This window comes from Meleagris gallopavo, chromosome 4 (genome assembly GCF_000146605.3).
Source record: "Meleagris gallopavo isolate NT-WF06-2002-E0010 breed Aviagen turkey brand Nicholas breeding stock chromosome 4, Turkey_5.1, whole genome shotgun sequence".
NCBI classification, from domain to species: domain Eukaryota; kingdom Metazoa; phylum Chordata; class Aves; order Galliformes; family Phasianidae; genus Meleagris; species Meleagris gallopavo.
The window spans coordinates 48,767,938-48,784,911 of record NC_015014.2 but is presented as its reverse complement, the minus strand read 5'-3'; the positions used below and the strand labels follow the sequence as shown (position 1 = coordinate 48,784,911).

The 16,974-nt window shown below is 35.5% G+C and overlaps 1 protein-coding gene across 1 annotated transcript in view; it reads right to left on the bottom strand.

The window, feature by feature from the left end:
* PDS5A (PDS5 cohesin associated factor A) overlaps window positions 1-16,974 on the bottom strand; it is a 71,400-nt gene that overhangs the window by 4,624 nt on the left and 49,802 nt on the right. Inside the window, exons 17-30 of the mRNA XM_010710273.2 lie at window positions 16,360-16,465; window positions 14,757-14,917; window positions 13,074-13,197; window positions 11,772-11,930; window positions 11,446-11,514; window positions 10,679-10,815; window positions 9,907-10,030; window positions 9,429-9,633; window positions 8,732-8,846; window positions 6,971-7,103; window positions 6,240-6,359; window positions 5,015-5,077; window positions 869-1,014; window positions 437-542 (exon numbers count right to left, since the gene is read on the bottom strand). Coding sequence (XP_010708575.2) covers window positions 437-542; window positions 869-1,014; window positions 5,015-5,077; window positions 6,240-6,359; window positions 6,971-7,103; window positions 8,732-8,846; window positions 9,429-9,633; window positions 9,907-10,030; window positions 10,679-10,815; window positions 11,446-11,514; window positions 11,772-11,930; window positions 13,074-13,197; window positions 14,757-14,917; window positions 16,360-16,465 — 1,768 coding nt within the window. The remainder of the gene's footprint in view (window positions 1-436; window positions 543-868; window positions 1,015-5,014; window positions 5,078-6,239; window positions 6,360-6,970; window positions 7,104-8,731; window positions 8,847-9,428; window positions 9,634-9,906; window positions 10,031-10,678; window positions 10,816-11,445; window positions 11,515-11,771; window positions 11,931-13,073; window positions 13,198-14,756; window positions 14,918-16,359; window positions 16,466-16,974) is intronic.

Genomic DNA, 16,974 nt, shown 5'->3' with positions numbered 1-16,974 from the left:
ATATATATTATTTAGGCCTGGTCATCTCTCTCTAATGGAAGAAAAAGAAGGCATTAAAAATCCTCAAAGTTTGAACAACATACAGAGTTAGTTGCATGTTTGTTCTAGAGACTACTTGACATTCTCCAGACAGTATCTTGTCTGCAAAAATATAAAATAAAGGTGGGTACTTTTTGGCGCTCTATAAAAAAGAAGAAAGTATTTTCTGAATTTCTGTAATATTTTTGAGCATGATTTCTATAAATTACTCTGGATAAAATTAACAATAGTTTTGAAAACCAGAGGAGTTTCATTGGACTAAGAAAACCGTACAGTTACATTCAATGAAACCTGACATTATCAATTCCTCTGAGACCATCCATAGAGATGTATACTGAATTAACACCCATTTCCAAGTTAATTATAGAGATACAGTCCACAAAATACCCAAACATACCTTATTTTTCACAGGTTCTGTCTTTGCTGGTGTGACTGAAATAATTCGCACAGGATTTTCATCATTTTCACTGACACCAGTTTCTGATATATCTGAACTCGGTTCCCTGATAGCATAATTGAAGACAAAACAAAGCCAAGATATACAAAACAGAAAATAAAATGTTTGCAGCTTTTATTTAAGTCAAGTCCCTTATCACAAACATAGTGTCATGTAATTATTTTCACAAACATTATGAACGTTACTCTAACTCATGTTTAAGACAGAAATTCTATCAGATAGAAATAGCCAATTCTAGCAAAGATATAGAGGAAAAGTAAAGACCAGCAGCGCTCAAACCAATTTATACAAACATACAAAAATGAAATAGTTCCAAATAAATAAATAATCAAGATCATTTCATGCAAGTGTATTTCATGCATGCTTCTGTACCTTGATCTGTTTCCTGCAGAAGAGCTCAGCTCAGAGTTTACACTGATATTGCTTCCAGTCTCTGATCCTGTAGTTCTAATATACGGTCTCCTTCCAGTTGCAGACAATGGTTTGTTTACTGTACCTAACACACCGGTTGGTTTTGGCTAAAAGAAAATGGATTTATTTCAAAAACAGGAATTTTCAGACACATATTTTTAAATATGTTCTTGAATATTTAAAAATATTATTTCTGGATTAACAGTCTCAGTCATGATGCCATCAGTTTAGAGCTACAGACCTCATCCTTAATTAACAAGCAGTCACACGTTTATTTCTCATCATTTAAAGGTACTTCATCAATTGTTCTCTTTCCTGCTTTGAAGCCATAAAATCACAGAATCACCAAGGTTGGAAAAGACCCACAGGATCACCCAGTCCAACCATCCACCTATCACCAATAGTTCTCACTAAACCACGTCCCTCAACACAAAATCCAAACATTCCTTGAACACTTCAAGGTTTGGAGACTCCACCACCTCCTGGGCAGCCCATTCCAGTGCCTAACCACTCTTTCAGAGAAGTAGGATTTCCTAACATCCAGCCTGAATCTCCCCGGCACAGCTTGAAACCATTCCCTCTGGTCCTATCACCAGTTACACTAGAGAAGAGGCCGACCCCCAGCTCACTACAACCTCCCTTCAGGTAGTTATAGAGAGCAATAAGGTCTCCCCTGAGCCTCCTCTTCTCCAGACTGAACAATCCCAGCTCCTTCAGCTGCTCCTCATAAGGCCTGTGCTCCAGACCCCTCACCAGCTGTGATAGTGCTTAGAGAAGTGCCAACAAGAAACATAATGTTGGATAATACTAGACAAAATGATGTAGCAACATCCCATATTTGCAAAGCAAAACGTCTTTGGGAAAAAGCACTTCAAAATGTAATGCAAAACTGGATTCATTGCACCAGTAGAAAACGCATACATTTCTACTCCAAGAAAGCAGGCGTACAGAATCATGGAATATCCTGAGTTGGAAGGCACCCACAAGGATTCACGAAATCCAACATCTGGCTCAGCACAGAACTACCCAACGTTCAAACCATACTTCTGAGAGCGTCATCCAAATGCTTCTTGAACTCTGGCAGCTTGTTAGTATGATCACTTCCCTAGAGAGCCTGTAGCAGTGCCTGGCCAACCTCTGGTGAAGAATCACAGAAATCACAGAATCACAGAATCCCAGAGGTTGGAAGGACCTTGAGAGATCAAGTCCAGTCGCCTTCCTAATGCAGGATCCCTACAATACATCATACAGGAAAGCAACCAGATGGGTCTTGAATATCTCCATAGAAGGAGGCTCCACCACCTCTCCGAGCATCCTGTTCTAGTGCTCCATCACCCTTACAGTAAAGAAGTTCTTCTGCGTGTTTGTATGTAACTTCCTATGTTCAAGTTTTAGGCCATTACTCCTTGTCCTATTGCTACGCACATCCGAGAAGAGCCTGGCCTCATCCATTTGCCTTCTAACTTCCTTCAGATATTTGTAAACATTTATCAGATCCCCACTCAGTTTTGATGTTTTGCCCTCTACGCCCTTCCCTGTCTTCGTAGCCCTTCTTCAGGACCCCTCCTAAGAGTTTCATGTAATTGCTATATTGTCGTGCCCAAACACATACAGTGCTTGAGATGAGGCTGCACAGCACAGAGCACAGTGGGACAACCCGTTCCCTTGCACAGCTGGCAGTGCTGGGCCTAGGCCTCACATACCTGAGGGTATGGTTGGCCTTTTCAAGCTGCCAAGGCACTCTGTTGAGTCATAATTTCTTAACACACCATCTATGCTGTGGTACTCTAATAGAGGGATGGTATTTTATATCTTGCTATGGCTGCTGAATGATTTGATCAGGCTGAATAGGCTGTAAGATTTTTCTGTCTCTTAAGAAAACTTCTTTGACTTCTCTCAACTAACATGTCATATTCTTCATATAATTCCATGTTTCCTCGAAGATCAATGCATTCTATAATTCTAGAATAATGTATTCTATGATTCTACGATTCTCACAAGAAAAATTAATTTCCATGCATGGAAGCTGAAGGAGGAGGCAACAGAGGGATACCACAGATATTATATAACATTTGGCCATCAGAGAGCAACATCTCTGTAAAAAGCCTGTTACTGAAAACTTATTCAGTAGCTGCATCATTCTAGTGCTAATACTGCACAATATTTACTTATTCTAGTAACATATTTTATTTAGAAAATAGGAAGCATTTGGTGCAACTCAAGTGAGAGAGAAAATGTTTGAGAGAGAAAATGTTTAAGAGAGAAAAGAAGGTACTTCTTCATAAACAGACTGTGAACAAGAGGCTGTGAAGGCAGAATATCAGTAGGTTCAAGACATGAGCAGATAAATGTGTGAACACCATAAACAGATATCAAAACCAAGAGACAGAGATACAGAGTCTAGCACTGCATTAGAAATTACATATGCTGGAAAGCATACAAAATAAAGTGGCTAGGACTGCATGATCATATTAATTTGGTCACTGGATAAAACAAGGCCAGTAGAAACACTGGTCTGATTTAATGGGTATCTGTCTACATCTGTGTTTTCTGAAAGGTAAGGAAGACAGAAGAACAAGTGTCTATGCATTCTATTAGAACATGGAATGAAAGTTTATTTTCCCAAAACATTGACAATTACCTAAATAATGCTAACTCGACACAGGACACCCTCCCCTCTTGATTCTCTATAAAACTCTATTCTAAGAGAGTACTAGAGAAAAAAAACATAACTCAAAAATACTGCTGTTTTATGGTAAGGCACCTTTATAACCTTACTTGCCGAATACTTTATCAAAAGAGAAATGTTCTACATTTGTACAACCAACTACAAGCTCTCCTTTAATTGTATATCAATATATCAAGTATATATCAAAAGTGAAACAATTACAACAGCAAACAGATAACCACCAGCCTACTACCAACTGCTACCCAACAAGGAATAGCTTACAGAAGGTAGTCTTCTGCCTGCCTCCTCTCTTCCTAACATAATGCCAACACTTGCTAAATGAACACACAACTATCTACATGCCCCCGTCCCTATTTTCCTGCCAGTGTAACAAGCTTAACCAGCTCACTGAGCAGCATCCAGGCTAGTGTTGAAGTGTGAACATAAAGTGAAGAGATACAGTATTCTGCCAGCTGAGCAGAACTCACCCACATGAACTGCTCTGATAGCAGGAGTTTTTGTAAAGAACAAAAAACAGCATGAGGAGCAGCAGTTTGAGATGATATCTATTAATGGAGCGATTGTTTGTTTCTACCCTTAAAATGAACCATTACTACAAAGTTCTGCTCTTACTGAAGACTTAGAAACTAATGCAGTAATAGTTCACTGAACACAGAACATGAAAATTAAAAAAATAAATAAATAACATATGACATTACATAGAGACATAATTTATACTGTTTTTTTACAGGTCAGCCAGCATTGTTTCACTAAACTCAAGAAAACAATCTGCTAGCTTTGTGAGCTACAATAAAAAGTATTCCAACAAACTTTAAATGCAACCTAGTAATCCCAAGAAAGAAAGAATCCCCCTTAAAAAGAGTGGCTGATAGAAAACTGGAATAGTCTGTTGTTTACGCTTTCCTCCCCACTAGAAAGAAATGGTATTTTCTCTTCCACATGGAGTGTCAGTCAAATTATATCTGAATTAAAATGAGCTGATCAGAAAGATATAGACATTTATAGTTAAATTTAACAGCTTTAGCAGCTACATTGAAAGTAGTAAGACGACGAATCTACGATAACCAATCCTAGCAACATCACAGAATTAAGTATCTGAATTATAGTTTTATGCCACAGTTATCTGAATAAACAAAAAACCTGTTACTATCTGAAAGACAATCAAGAACCCATGCCTCTGTTACCTTTATGTCCTCCATCCTCTGTACTACCTTGGCGTTTTGTCTGCACTGAGTAGTACATGGAGTTAAAAGCATTCATTATTCCCTCAAATGAATGAACGATGAATCACTGTATACAAATTCTTCATACAATTCTTATAGTATCACGGTTCTCTTTATGGTTTATTATCAAGCTAAGGAGAACATTTAAAATCACAATAATCTTCAAATTAATTGTAACTTGTCAGAATATACTACCTTTCCTGTCAAAAGAAGAACCCTTGTCTCTTCTGAAATGTAATTCCGGTCATTGGAAAAATCCTATTTAAAAAATAATAAATAATTAATTTGCATTTGATCTCTCAATCTTGCTGTTGTTTTTATATTTACATGATTGATTTCTGAAGAGTGACGGCACTATGCAACCTCAGAATCACAGAGGGGCTTTAGTTGAAAAGGACCTTGAAGATCACCTATTTCCAATGCCCCTGTTGTGTGCAGGGTTGCCACCTACTAGATCAGTCTACCCAGAGCCTCAACCATCTATTGATAATGAATAAATCTAATGAAGATCAGTCACACTCATACTTCAGAGAAGATCTGAATACTAACAGCGTGGCATACGTGGAGCTGGAATTTACATTTTTTCTTCTTAAATGACATGCCTCACTTGAAATGAAGTAAAATTGACTTCCCTCTTGCTTCACTTCCATCTTTTTATGGGAAGTCCGAAAAGAGAACAAGTGCTATCTTCTCTAGAAAAACTGGAAGCTGTGAACTTTGTCACTCTGACTACAGTTTACAGAGACAAAACATCACATCTGAATGCAGGCACCTATCACAGACACCAGCTCCTCACCACAGTGGGATCATTCAAACCAGAATTAATTAACCAGACTGTATTTTGTTTAAATGGACTCTGGTAAGGCAGTTAACAGTCTGAGATGGTGAAAAATGTGAAATGCATTGCTTGGTATGATCAACACTAGTATGGACAATTACTATAGTTCCACTTATACTTTTTTAAAAATATGTCTCTGAACGTTATTGCTGACTGTAGAGATATACTCACTAGGACTACTGCTGGGCAATAAGAGGACATCAAACAAAACAGCCAGTTATTAACAACTAAAAACATATCACAGAAGATCAAAAATGTTCCTTTTTCTTTTTTGGCTGGTTTGCATTCTAATTAAATATACAGTCAGAATATAAATATATCCCCTTACATTCAGAAGAGCATGTACAACACTTAAATGGAATGATCTAGCAATATCTGCCAGCATGTTGATCTTTACTCTATACAGCTCTCACCAGGTCACAAACATTTCTGGCTGAGACACAACTAGCTTATTGTACAGCTGGTGATACCAACTATATTGTTGAGGAAAAAATATATGTATTTTTCTATGACGTGATCTCAACTATAGCAATCAAAGAATTTCCCCTTATTATCCTGGAAATTAAAGTAATAAAAATTTACCTTTTCAGGTTGTGTAAAAAATTTGGTTGGCAATACAGGGTCCTTTGGTGAATCTGCATTGCATAAAGCACTTTTGCTGTTGATTACACACAGTGCTACATCACATACTGTATAAAGTTTCTGAAGAAAAAAAGAGAATTATGCTTTAGGAATTACTTGCTGTGCAGAGAATGCAGTTCTTTAGCAAATTGAATCTGTATGTGAAATAACCACTCCTAAGGACATATTTTGTAATTACATCATTAACCATGCTGTTGGCTCTTAGAACAGAGAATTCCTCATTTTTCATATTACACTATTTAATAAAACAATAAAACGACAGACATCTAAGTTGTACAATAGAAGCTCTTAGTCAAATCACCATAAATGGTTTCTCTTCTCAGCTGGTAACATATATTTAACAGCAGCCATATACTACAGTATTTCCTCAACAACAGAAAATAATTATGTTGGAAAATCAGATATTTGGAATTAAAATAAGCACTAGGAAATAACAGGAATATTTAACAAATTTTGTTTAATAACTTCTCTGGTGCTGTGTGCTGGCTAAGATCAGCAAGTTTTAGAAAGAATGAGACTGGTAGCATACACACAATGCTTGCAATTAGCACACTCTAAAAGAATTTAAATGTCTGAGCTAATATTTTTAAATTTCCTGTAAATCCTGTCCAGCAAGTAGCTTGCAAAACCTTAGCCCATCACCAAACACTTATCTGAACTGCACTTCTTACTTCATTGGCCTTTGGCTCATCAGGAGACTGAGCATCTCGTGTAAGCTTGATGTTTTCTGCCATCTTTTTCATGAAGGCATGGCTATTGTTCTCATTCTTCGTCATTAAAACTTCAAGCATGAACCACAGGCACCTAAAAAGCCATAAACCACAGTTACGTTCCAATTTTTATACAGTAGCTTCTTTGGAAAGAAAAAAAAAAAAGTCAGCTGTGCTAGCTTTTCCTTAAGCAACCAAGTCAATTTGAAAAAATCATGAACAGATAGCATCCAAAGAAGAGAACAGAGTCTAGACCTTTAATTGTAAGTGTTTCAGTCATACTCTTCAGAATAGAAAGAATTCCAGCATCTTGTAGATGGAATTCTACAATCACTATCTCAGGCTATGTCTATGATACTGCCAACAATGTATCATGACCACACAAAACTAGCTTAAACTATACAACTGCTCAACTGTTACCCACATTACATAAACACTGGAACAGACACACTAAAGGATCCAAAGTGAATAGGCCAGATACAACTGATGCAATAGAAGAACAGTCACATAAAGAAAGTTCATTCTCTGTATGCATTTCATTATTTCTTTGAATGTGAATTCAGAAGGAAAAGACACCTTTTTGAGAGAGAAACAACAACAAAAACAAACAACTCTACAGGACAGCCTCAAAAGACACCGTAAGTGTAAATATCAGAAATTATGAATAAGGAATTCACTAAGCATGTATTTACTTGTTTGACTATATTTAGGCCACATAAAACCCAAGATGACCTGAGGAGACAACTGCAAAACACACTGCCAGTCTGCTTCTACAAGTGTATGAGCATCTAAGGCAACACTTTAAAATGAACAGACTCTAAGAAGTCTTGAAAGAAATGCTGTATTACATTAGGAGAAAAATGTTTTGGATTTATCTCAGAAAACTTTTCAGAGAAGCGTTCCTGCCAAGATTCCTGTACATAGCATTTCTTTCTTTGGAGCAGTCCTCTCTGGCTAGTTCAGCCAGCCTGTGACAAGAATGAGGGAGGAAATCTGGCAACAAAGGACAGCCATACAAGGGATGTCCAAAAAAACTGTGCACTAGAAAGTACTTCTCAGAGAAAGTATTAACAACTGCAAATCAGAACTTGTTCAATTCTGTATAAAACAGTAAAGAACACAGTGGATTAATTCAGGTGTTGCCAAGAACAAGAAGTCCTCAAAAAACAAAACAAAACAAAACAAACAAACAAAAAACAACAAAAAACAAAACAGACTTGATTATTAGTTAAGAAATCTTTCTCGACTCCAGGTTCTGACCAAGTGTGAGTCAAGTAACTCAGAAATCAGAATAAATTCAGGTTTTCAACTAAAGACAAAAAAAAAATACAGACTGGGATTCTCACACAGATAAAGGTGCAAAAAGAATTAAGATATGAACATGTATATTTATGCAAATAATCTAATTATACATACACTGTAATATGTCATTATATGTGCTTTTGTGGTACCAAAACAAGTTAGCTTACAGCTCCATCCAAAATGAATACAAAAGAAAAACAAATGAAAAACAAAGAATGGTGATGTGGAGAGATGGATGCCTGAACAGTTAATAATGGTTAAAGGTTACCATTTGGTCTTTTAGAATATACTGCTAAGCAGTTTCTTCCTTTTCCAAGACTAATGTTTTATCGACAGCATATTGCAAAACACACAATAGTCCATTTTCCTAATAATTTTTTCTAAGCACAGGAAATAGTTCTAGAATCATTTAACACTTACTCTTTGACATCACGAAGCTGATCAACATCCTGAGGTTTTGTGAAATCTGGATCATGTGCCAGTAAATGAATCATATATGGTACCACATATTCAGGCAGCAGGGACAGCAATTTTTCTGCAGTAAGAAACAAAAATCATAACTAATCTCTTTGTTACACGTACATACAGACATGCATCACAAGGCAAAATATTTTCAATTATTACTTTTCCAAATACACAGGACATAAAACTTCAGTCTGTGTTCTTTTTCCTGCAGATTCTACTTTCCACAAATCACAGAATGGTTTGGATTGCAAGGGACCTTTAAGATCACCTGGTTCTGACCCTCTTGCTTTAGACCAGGTTGCCCCATTATTAAATATAAATGAGTTTTACTACTTCAAAACTATTTGGCCCCACATCACAAAGAGATCATAAAACCTAACATATCAGAAAACAAAATTTTGTTTGTCAAGCAAAACAGCTACCAGAATAACAGTATTGTACCTTACATGTATGTTCCTCAGCAATGTACAGAAAAGTATTTTATGGTTAATGCTGAAGTAAATTTAGATTCAAATGTGATAAATATAAAAAATGAGAAAACAAATTAACTTTGTATTTATTTAGAAAAGCAATTTGCTTAACTTTTAATGATTACTTCTTCCAATTTAGCATTCAACCATTGTATTCTTCCGAAATTTACTGAAACACTAACCGTTAGCCATAGGATTCTGCTTAATGTATTCTCTTCGTATACTGATGTTTTTAAGCAAGCACTGTCTGGCATGTGCTCTTCTCTCTTTCACAGGATCTTTGGCACACAAAGCAAAGATTGCCATATATTCCAAAGGGAGCAGTAATTTCACAAGTGCTTTATGCAGTTTCTGGGCAAATATCTGCCTCACTTGGTAGCACTCATCCTGTAACAAAATAAAACATAAGAATGCAACCATAACAATCTTGTTTAAAACAAAATAAAAATGAAAAACATCCAACTGGAATGATGGGGTGACATGTTTTGAAAGCATCAACAAGTGTTGTATAATAAATATTTGCAGCTTCAAGAACACTCGAAAGCTGCCATGAGCAATATTAAATAATCAATTTAGCAGCAGCAAAAGCTCAGATGTAAGGACTTTGAACTCAAAGAACTCTAAGAATCACTTCAATCAACTATAAAAGTAGTTACTTACGTTAATGACAAGTGCACAGAGTTGGAACTGTTCTGGGGTAATTATTTCATGGTAACATGGCTCCTGCGCAAGCTTCATTATTGCACTGCCAGCAGCTAATCGTAGTCGAGACATATCGGATTTACTATACAAACAAGAGGGAAAAACCCCAAAACTCTGCTTAAATTACTTGCATATCACAATTTCTTTCTTTTTACAACACCATTCAATGAGCAATCAAGGTTTTCCCCAGTCTGACCAGCTCAACAGGTTCATATTGTTAAATTAACTCAATGACATTTGTGAAAATAAGGTGCTCTGCTCCTCTGTTGCACCTCTTTCTTGTTTGCATACCACTATGTGATCAAAGCAACTCATTTGTTACAGATTTCCCTTACCCTCTGAATAGAGATGTGGCGTAAAGTAACCCCACATTGGAAAGATGCTCCACCCAAAACTGCCCCAACATTTCAATGTATTCAATCTGATTGTTCAGTTATCTTCAAAGAAACTCCTGCAAGTCTCTCTGGAATGTCTTTTACTAGCAAGATATCTACAGTGTTCTAAGCTATATTATGAGTAGACTGCAAGAAAGAATCAATTTGAAGAATGCTTTCATATGCACCATTCCAGTCCTAAATTTTAAACTCCAGTCAGATCCACCTCCTATTATTCAATATTACCCAACATTATCTTCACACCTTAAAATTCTAAAAGGATTCAAAGAATTACTGCTTTTAGTATACAACTCCACAATAACATTATTACAAGCCTGAAAGTAACAGAATCTGACCTGATTCGCTTCTGTTCTGTCAAGTCTCCTTCACTGACAAGCATAGCTGATAACAGTCGGAGTGTGGAATTTGCAGATTTTGACTGGTTGTTTTTCATACCCAGCAGCCAGCGTACCAAAAGTTTAATTGCTTGCACCTATCAAAAATGGACAAACAAACAATGAACTTACTTTCTAGACTTGTTATGCGCTACAGCACTTATTAGAGTTGATATATTTTAAAAGGAACAGAACGAAGTAGTAATATTTACAGAAAGAGAAAGGCACTATCAGCTGTAGTTCAGTGCTTTCTCACAAGTACATCTACGATACCTGCTATATTATCAAAAATAAAAGCAACTAGACAACCTTTCTAAAAACAGCCACAACTAGAATCACAGTAAATAGCCTATCAAAGAGAACGAAGAAAATTCAAAGTCTCAATTTATATCAACTTTATTTACAGTCAATAAAGACTAATTACCTCTCCTACAAGGAAAACTGCAACTTTTGGTTGTCTTAATTTTCTCAACATTCAATATACTCAGCATCAGTAAACGAAGACACCAAAATGCATGGTTTCCACCAGTTTTGTAATGGTGTATTTATATAATTGACAGAAAACCCAGAATGGTACTTCTAAAAAAAACCAAAACAACCTAATACAAAAGTAATTAAAGATATTTACTGCACTCTAAAGAGATTTATCAAACTCTTCACTGCACAACTTCAAAATAGTATGTTTTAAACTCAAACATATACATTATTATTGGCAGCTGACCATTCACCTTTGCTAGTACTTCTGGAGAAACCTCTTCATCTGGAGACCACAACTTTCCATTTTTCTCACCTGTTGACTACAGATACTCATGTAAGTTTAAGAACTGGTTCAACCCATACAGAAAACGTAGAGAGAAAGAAACAAAACAGAGTTTTGGACAGAGCTTTCTTTCATACAGAAGATTTTTCTATGACGTGACATCTCTTTATAAGTCATTTATAGACCATTCCTTTATTGAACCATTTTGCAAATACAAAGCAGAACAAAACAGCTCTGTTCCCCAATAAAAAACAAAGAGAATTGCAAGGACTTAACGAAAAAAGAAGATCTTACCCTGTCATTCATTAGAAGATCTTTTACAATGAAATTTGCAACAACAGATTTCATTGGAGAAGCAAACTGGTCTGGGGCCAACATAGAAATATGACCCAGTGAGACTAATGGAGTTATAAGTTGTTCTGGTACATCAGCATTCAAACTTCTACTAAGAGGCTGAGGAAAAAAAAGTATGTATATATTAAAAATGAGCCGTAGATATGTAAATCACCATGCCTAAAAAACTGCTTATTTTAATACTGGGCTGCAGATGACTTTTACAGGGTTTTTTTTCATAAGAATTAGTAACATTTGCAAAACAGAATGGAGAAAGAATGCAATTTCCCAATTAACAGAATAATTAAAATCTCACGTGAGATAGGGGCAATATGATTTTATGTTCTCATCCTGTTTTAACAGTGAAACACATTAAATGCTGGGAGAAATGGGAGAAAATCTGACCTTATGTTGAGTTATAAAAATCTGAAATGTAGCTAACAAGTGTCAAAAAAACCCCTAAAACTAATAACTGTACAACCCCGTAAATAGTTGTTTCCACTGGTGATCAGTATTTCCTTCAAGACAACAGTTATGATAATTCCAGGTTTGCTGTATCACTCAGTACCTTTCCACTGTAACCTGATAGTAGAGAAGGGAACATGAACTTGCACTCCCATGTAAGTCTAAGCAGAGAGATCACACTCTGTAAACTTAATTCAAAGATTTTCACACATCTGAATTATATATATGTTCAAAGATGGCCACGGTGGAGAATCTATGATATTTTACAAGTGCATATTAATATTAGTATTATTTAAGAGCTTATAGTGAAAAGTAACCTCTCTGCCCTACATATGATTTTTTGCTTTACCACTTTTCTAAGTAGTAAGAGAGGAGTAAGCTAGTGTCTTCACTTACAGATGTGTACTTCTCTGCATTCACTTTCTCAGTGAGAAAGTAATGCACAGACACAGACCTTAGACATGGAAATTCAATATGGTTTGAAAGTAGAGGATGTTACTCTCCATTTAGTATCTGCTACATGCATTCTCGTGAGATCTGGTGTGGAGATTCCAGCATATTTACTTTAGTTTCCTCTAATTTCTCCCATATAGACAAAAAAGGAGCACCTTATGTATCAGAATGTTACAAAGACTACAAGAAACAGAAATATTAATAGTTTTCTATTGTAAAAGTAATGACTTAACTACCATACATCTGTAGGCTGGCTTCATAAATTATCTGTTAATTAAAAATAGAAATTAATCATTAGTCTCAACTAAGAACAGAAAAAAATTAAAACAAAAAACCAAGACATACCTCAAAGATCTGAGCAAGTTGCACTTCTTTATTTGAAAATATGGCATGTATACAGTGAACGGCTTGTTTTGCCTGATGGGGAGTGCCTCTTTTTGCTTTCTGATGCAAAATTGGAATTAATGTTCTGTAAACATTAAATAAAATACTTCAAAATACAATTTGCAATCTACAAAACATGAAACTTTTCACCTACACAGACACATCTCTACAGAACATGGTCTTACAAATCATGCGCTCCTTTGAAGTCAGTTCAGAAAAGACCATGATAAATTGAAAACAAACAAACAAAAATATTTAATATTACTTGCTGAACATCTGACTGTATACAGGCAGAAAAAAGCTCAGAGGGAAAAATCAAACATGAAAGAAAACAGTGATCAAAATAAGGTTATTAAGGTTATAGCGTGGGGGGAACCAACAGTGGGGGACAGTAATATCTGAGACACTAATTCATGATGTTTAGCACTCAGTTACTGAGTCAAAATGACAGAATTGCTTACAGAACACCTGACACAGAAACATCTCAAAAAACATTACTTTCTGGAAAAGTTCATTAACAATACAACAATTCAGTACACAGATCAGTGCTCAGGCTTCACTAACATTTTCCATAATCAAAAGTAGCAACAACAGGTGGAAGAAAAAAATTTGACAGCATCCTTATCACACAAACCAAGGTAAATTTACATTATAATGTGCATCTTTACGCGTAAACTTGTACACGTTCACACATGGTCTATCAGTTCTATTGAAAGCAGTGACCATACTTAGCAGACTCTAAAACCATTTGGAATTCCCTGTCCATGAAGTGGGGCACAAAACCATTCATTTCTCATGTGAGGAAGAACTTGGGTACTACTGGTGAACACTACTCCAAAGGACAGCACGCAGTCTGCATACAGTTGGTTTAAAAATAAAAATAAAAAAGCCAAACAGGTTACTTGAAACAAAACTATTTTTCACTTATGATAAACATCACTGAGTATATGAAATCTAGAACAACTGCCTATATTCTGACACGCTTTTGCACAGTAGTAATATTGCAAGTATTTCAATATATGAGAATTTGTAACCTCTACTTTATAACCCGGATTAGTTAGTTACTAAAAGGCTGATTTTAACATTTTAGACGTCAGTCACCAAGTTGTAAAGTCTGTGAATACTTAGATTATATGTAGCTTTAACCAACAGTTAAAGCATGAACAGTATGATGACAATATATAGACAGCCTTTTATTCTTTCTTAGAAATGTATGCCTGCTTTTGGAACTTGTTTCTCAATTTGTTTCAAAACAGAGCTGTTAACTACAGATTACATTTTCATTCCTTACAAAGACAGAAATATCATGTGAAGGAAATTATTGTGCCAAGAAATTACATCTCCACCATATTTCTGTTGTTGCTTGTTTTGTAACCTGGGAAACATGCTACACTCTGGTTTTAACATATCTATTATAAAAGGACTTTCAAAAGCAGGTAATATCTTAAATAAATAAACAAATAATGTGAGAACAGGGAATTTAAAAATGAAGAGACAGAAGCTTTGTGAAAGAATACAAAATGATGGAAGACAAGCTGTTCATATTCAAAAGACTACAATGTAATTTCAGGGGCAATACTCTGAATTAACTACCAAGAGCTAGAAGTCCGGGTATGAGAAATGCATGTAAAGAAATACACTCACGATCTTATCTGCGGCAGGTCTGTTTCTATTTTGTGACCCGTGTTTCTGAAAATCTGTATGGCTGCCTCAGCTACCTTATCATCTTCCATCCTGAGGCACTGCAGCAGAGACTCATAGGTCTCTGCAGAGTGAAACGAGGTAGGATGTGTAAAGGACAGAACCTGCAGATACATATTAAACCAAAGGTATAAAGGTATACATCTCCAAGATAAGTGAATCATCAGAGAAACAAACTTACAGCTGTTTACCAGCCTTATCATCAACAGAAATAGCTATTACATGCTCACAGGAGATTATTACATTCAAAAACTACATTTTTGGAGAAAGTTATACAGACATTTTCAAATAAACTAATCTACCTTTTTTTCTATAGGGCCTCCTTTCCTCCAAACATTTTATAAGATATAACATTATTTGAATATGGAAAAATATCTATTAAAATGAATATTTATCCAAAATTATTCACTTAAACTCCAGTCTACTTAAAAACACTTTTCAACTAAATGTAATTGAACTGAAATCCTAATTTCTCCATAATCTCTAGTCTCTGAGCAGAAAAGAAATCAAGAAAGTTAAAACAACCACAGTATTTAATTACTGTCTTTTAATCTAAACTAATGGAATACACATTCTTTTAAATAGAAGTCGTGTTAAATAAAAAACTAAGTGCACAAGAATTCAAGGAGAGAACAAACCATTATCCCAGAAGAAAACTATATTAAGTATAACAAAGTTCAAATAACACATTGTAGGGAGAGCAATTAAAAAAATACACATATTTTGTATATTTTTTAAGGTTTATCTTATATTGGTTTCTTTGATCAGAGTTGTCTGTATCAGTATCTGAACTTTCTTAAAGGTATCCATGTCACAGCAACAAAGCCTTCAACCTTAACAGCTTTCTTTTCTGAGCTACACGTACAAACAGACTTTACTTCCCTGTGTAATTCTGCACAACTGTTTCTAATGCATGGCTGCTGTTACCAAATTTGGTGCAATATGTCTTCATGAAGTTCAACTTGTTCATTCACACGTGAGAAAGGTCTCACCTCAATCATCTAAACTTCCCCTCCATGCCTTTCTTTCTTACTGTACAGCCCTCTTTTTAACATATTGAAAACAAACTACCAAATCCATTACAGATGTTATCCAGATATTTCAAGTCCTTCCTTCTCTCCTTCAGGCAATTCTCACTCATCAATACCTTCCCCCCTCCTTGTTTGCTTTCCTTACAGCACTGTACAAGCCAACAAGATGTGCCTCTCCTAGTCTGCCCTTTTCTCCTCTTCACACTTTGTGGCTTTATCATTCTCTTTGACTTCCCTAAGAAACCAATTCCTGCTTTAAGGAGAATACTTCTATTCTGTGTGTCCTTTGCAAAAGATACTTTTCCCCAAAACTTGTTATTTTTATATGGTTTTCCCAAGCAAGTACTAGTAACCAAAACCTTTCTGTCATTACAAAAGTTCACTAAATAATAGCTTGCACATACTTAAAATATACTTAAATAAATACTACTACTAACATTCATTCTTTAGTCACACCACTGCCATTCCTTCCTTTACAAACTATAGCTTACTGTAGATTATTTAATGTAAATTACCTTGAGAAGTTCAAGTCCTGCACGAATTGCAGTATCAGGACTTACACCCTCCTCTTCATCATCAGCTGTCCCCTCTATTGATTTATTCATCAATTTTACTAGTGCACTAAAATAAGAGATAGAAAAACAAACAAACTAAAAAAAAAAACAAATGAACTTGAAAACATGCAATATCAAGTTTGAGCAGCAAGATTATCTGGTTTCGACAATAATTTATGGGATAGTGATAGTCTGTTTTGTGTTTTTGTTACAGTCTTTTTCTCAAACTATTTCATTATTCCTTTTCTTTCTGACTTAGCTTACTGCAAAATTTAATTGCTTAGGAAAAAGACATGTTGGTAGCATTCAGATCAACATAGAGTTGCAAATGTTTCAGAATATAATTAGATTGCCAGACAGGTCTCAAAAGGAATAGAAACATTCTCTTATTCAATCCCATAAAAATTAATTAATTCAGCTGTTATATTGAAGACTGTGTTGCAGTTAACTATGTGAGAACTATGATCATCATATTCACCTTACATCCCACAAACAGCAGTTTCACAGGGAACAACTGCCATATTTTATTGTCTTTATTTTATTTATTGCTATTGATGTAGCATTGCAAAGCACTAA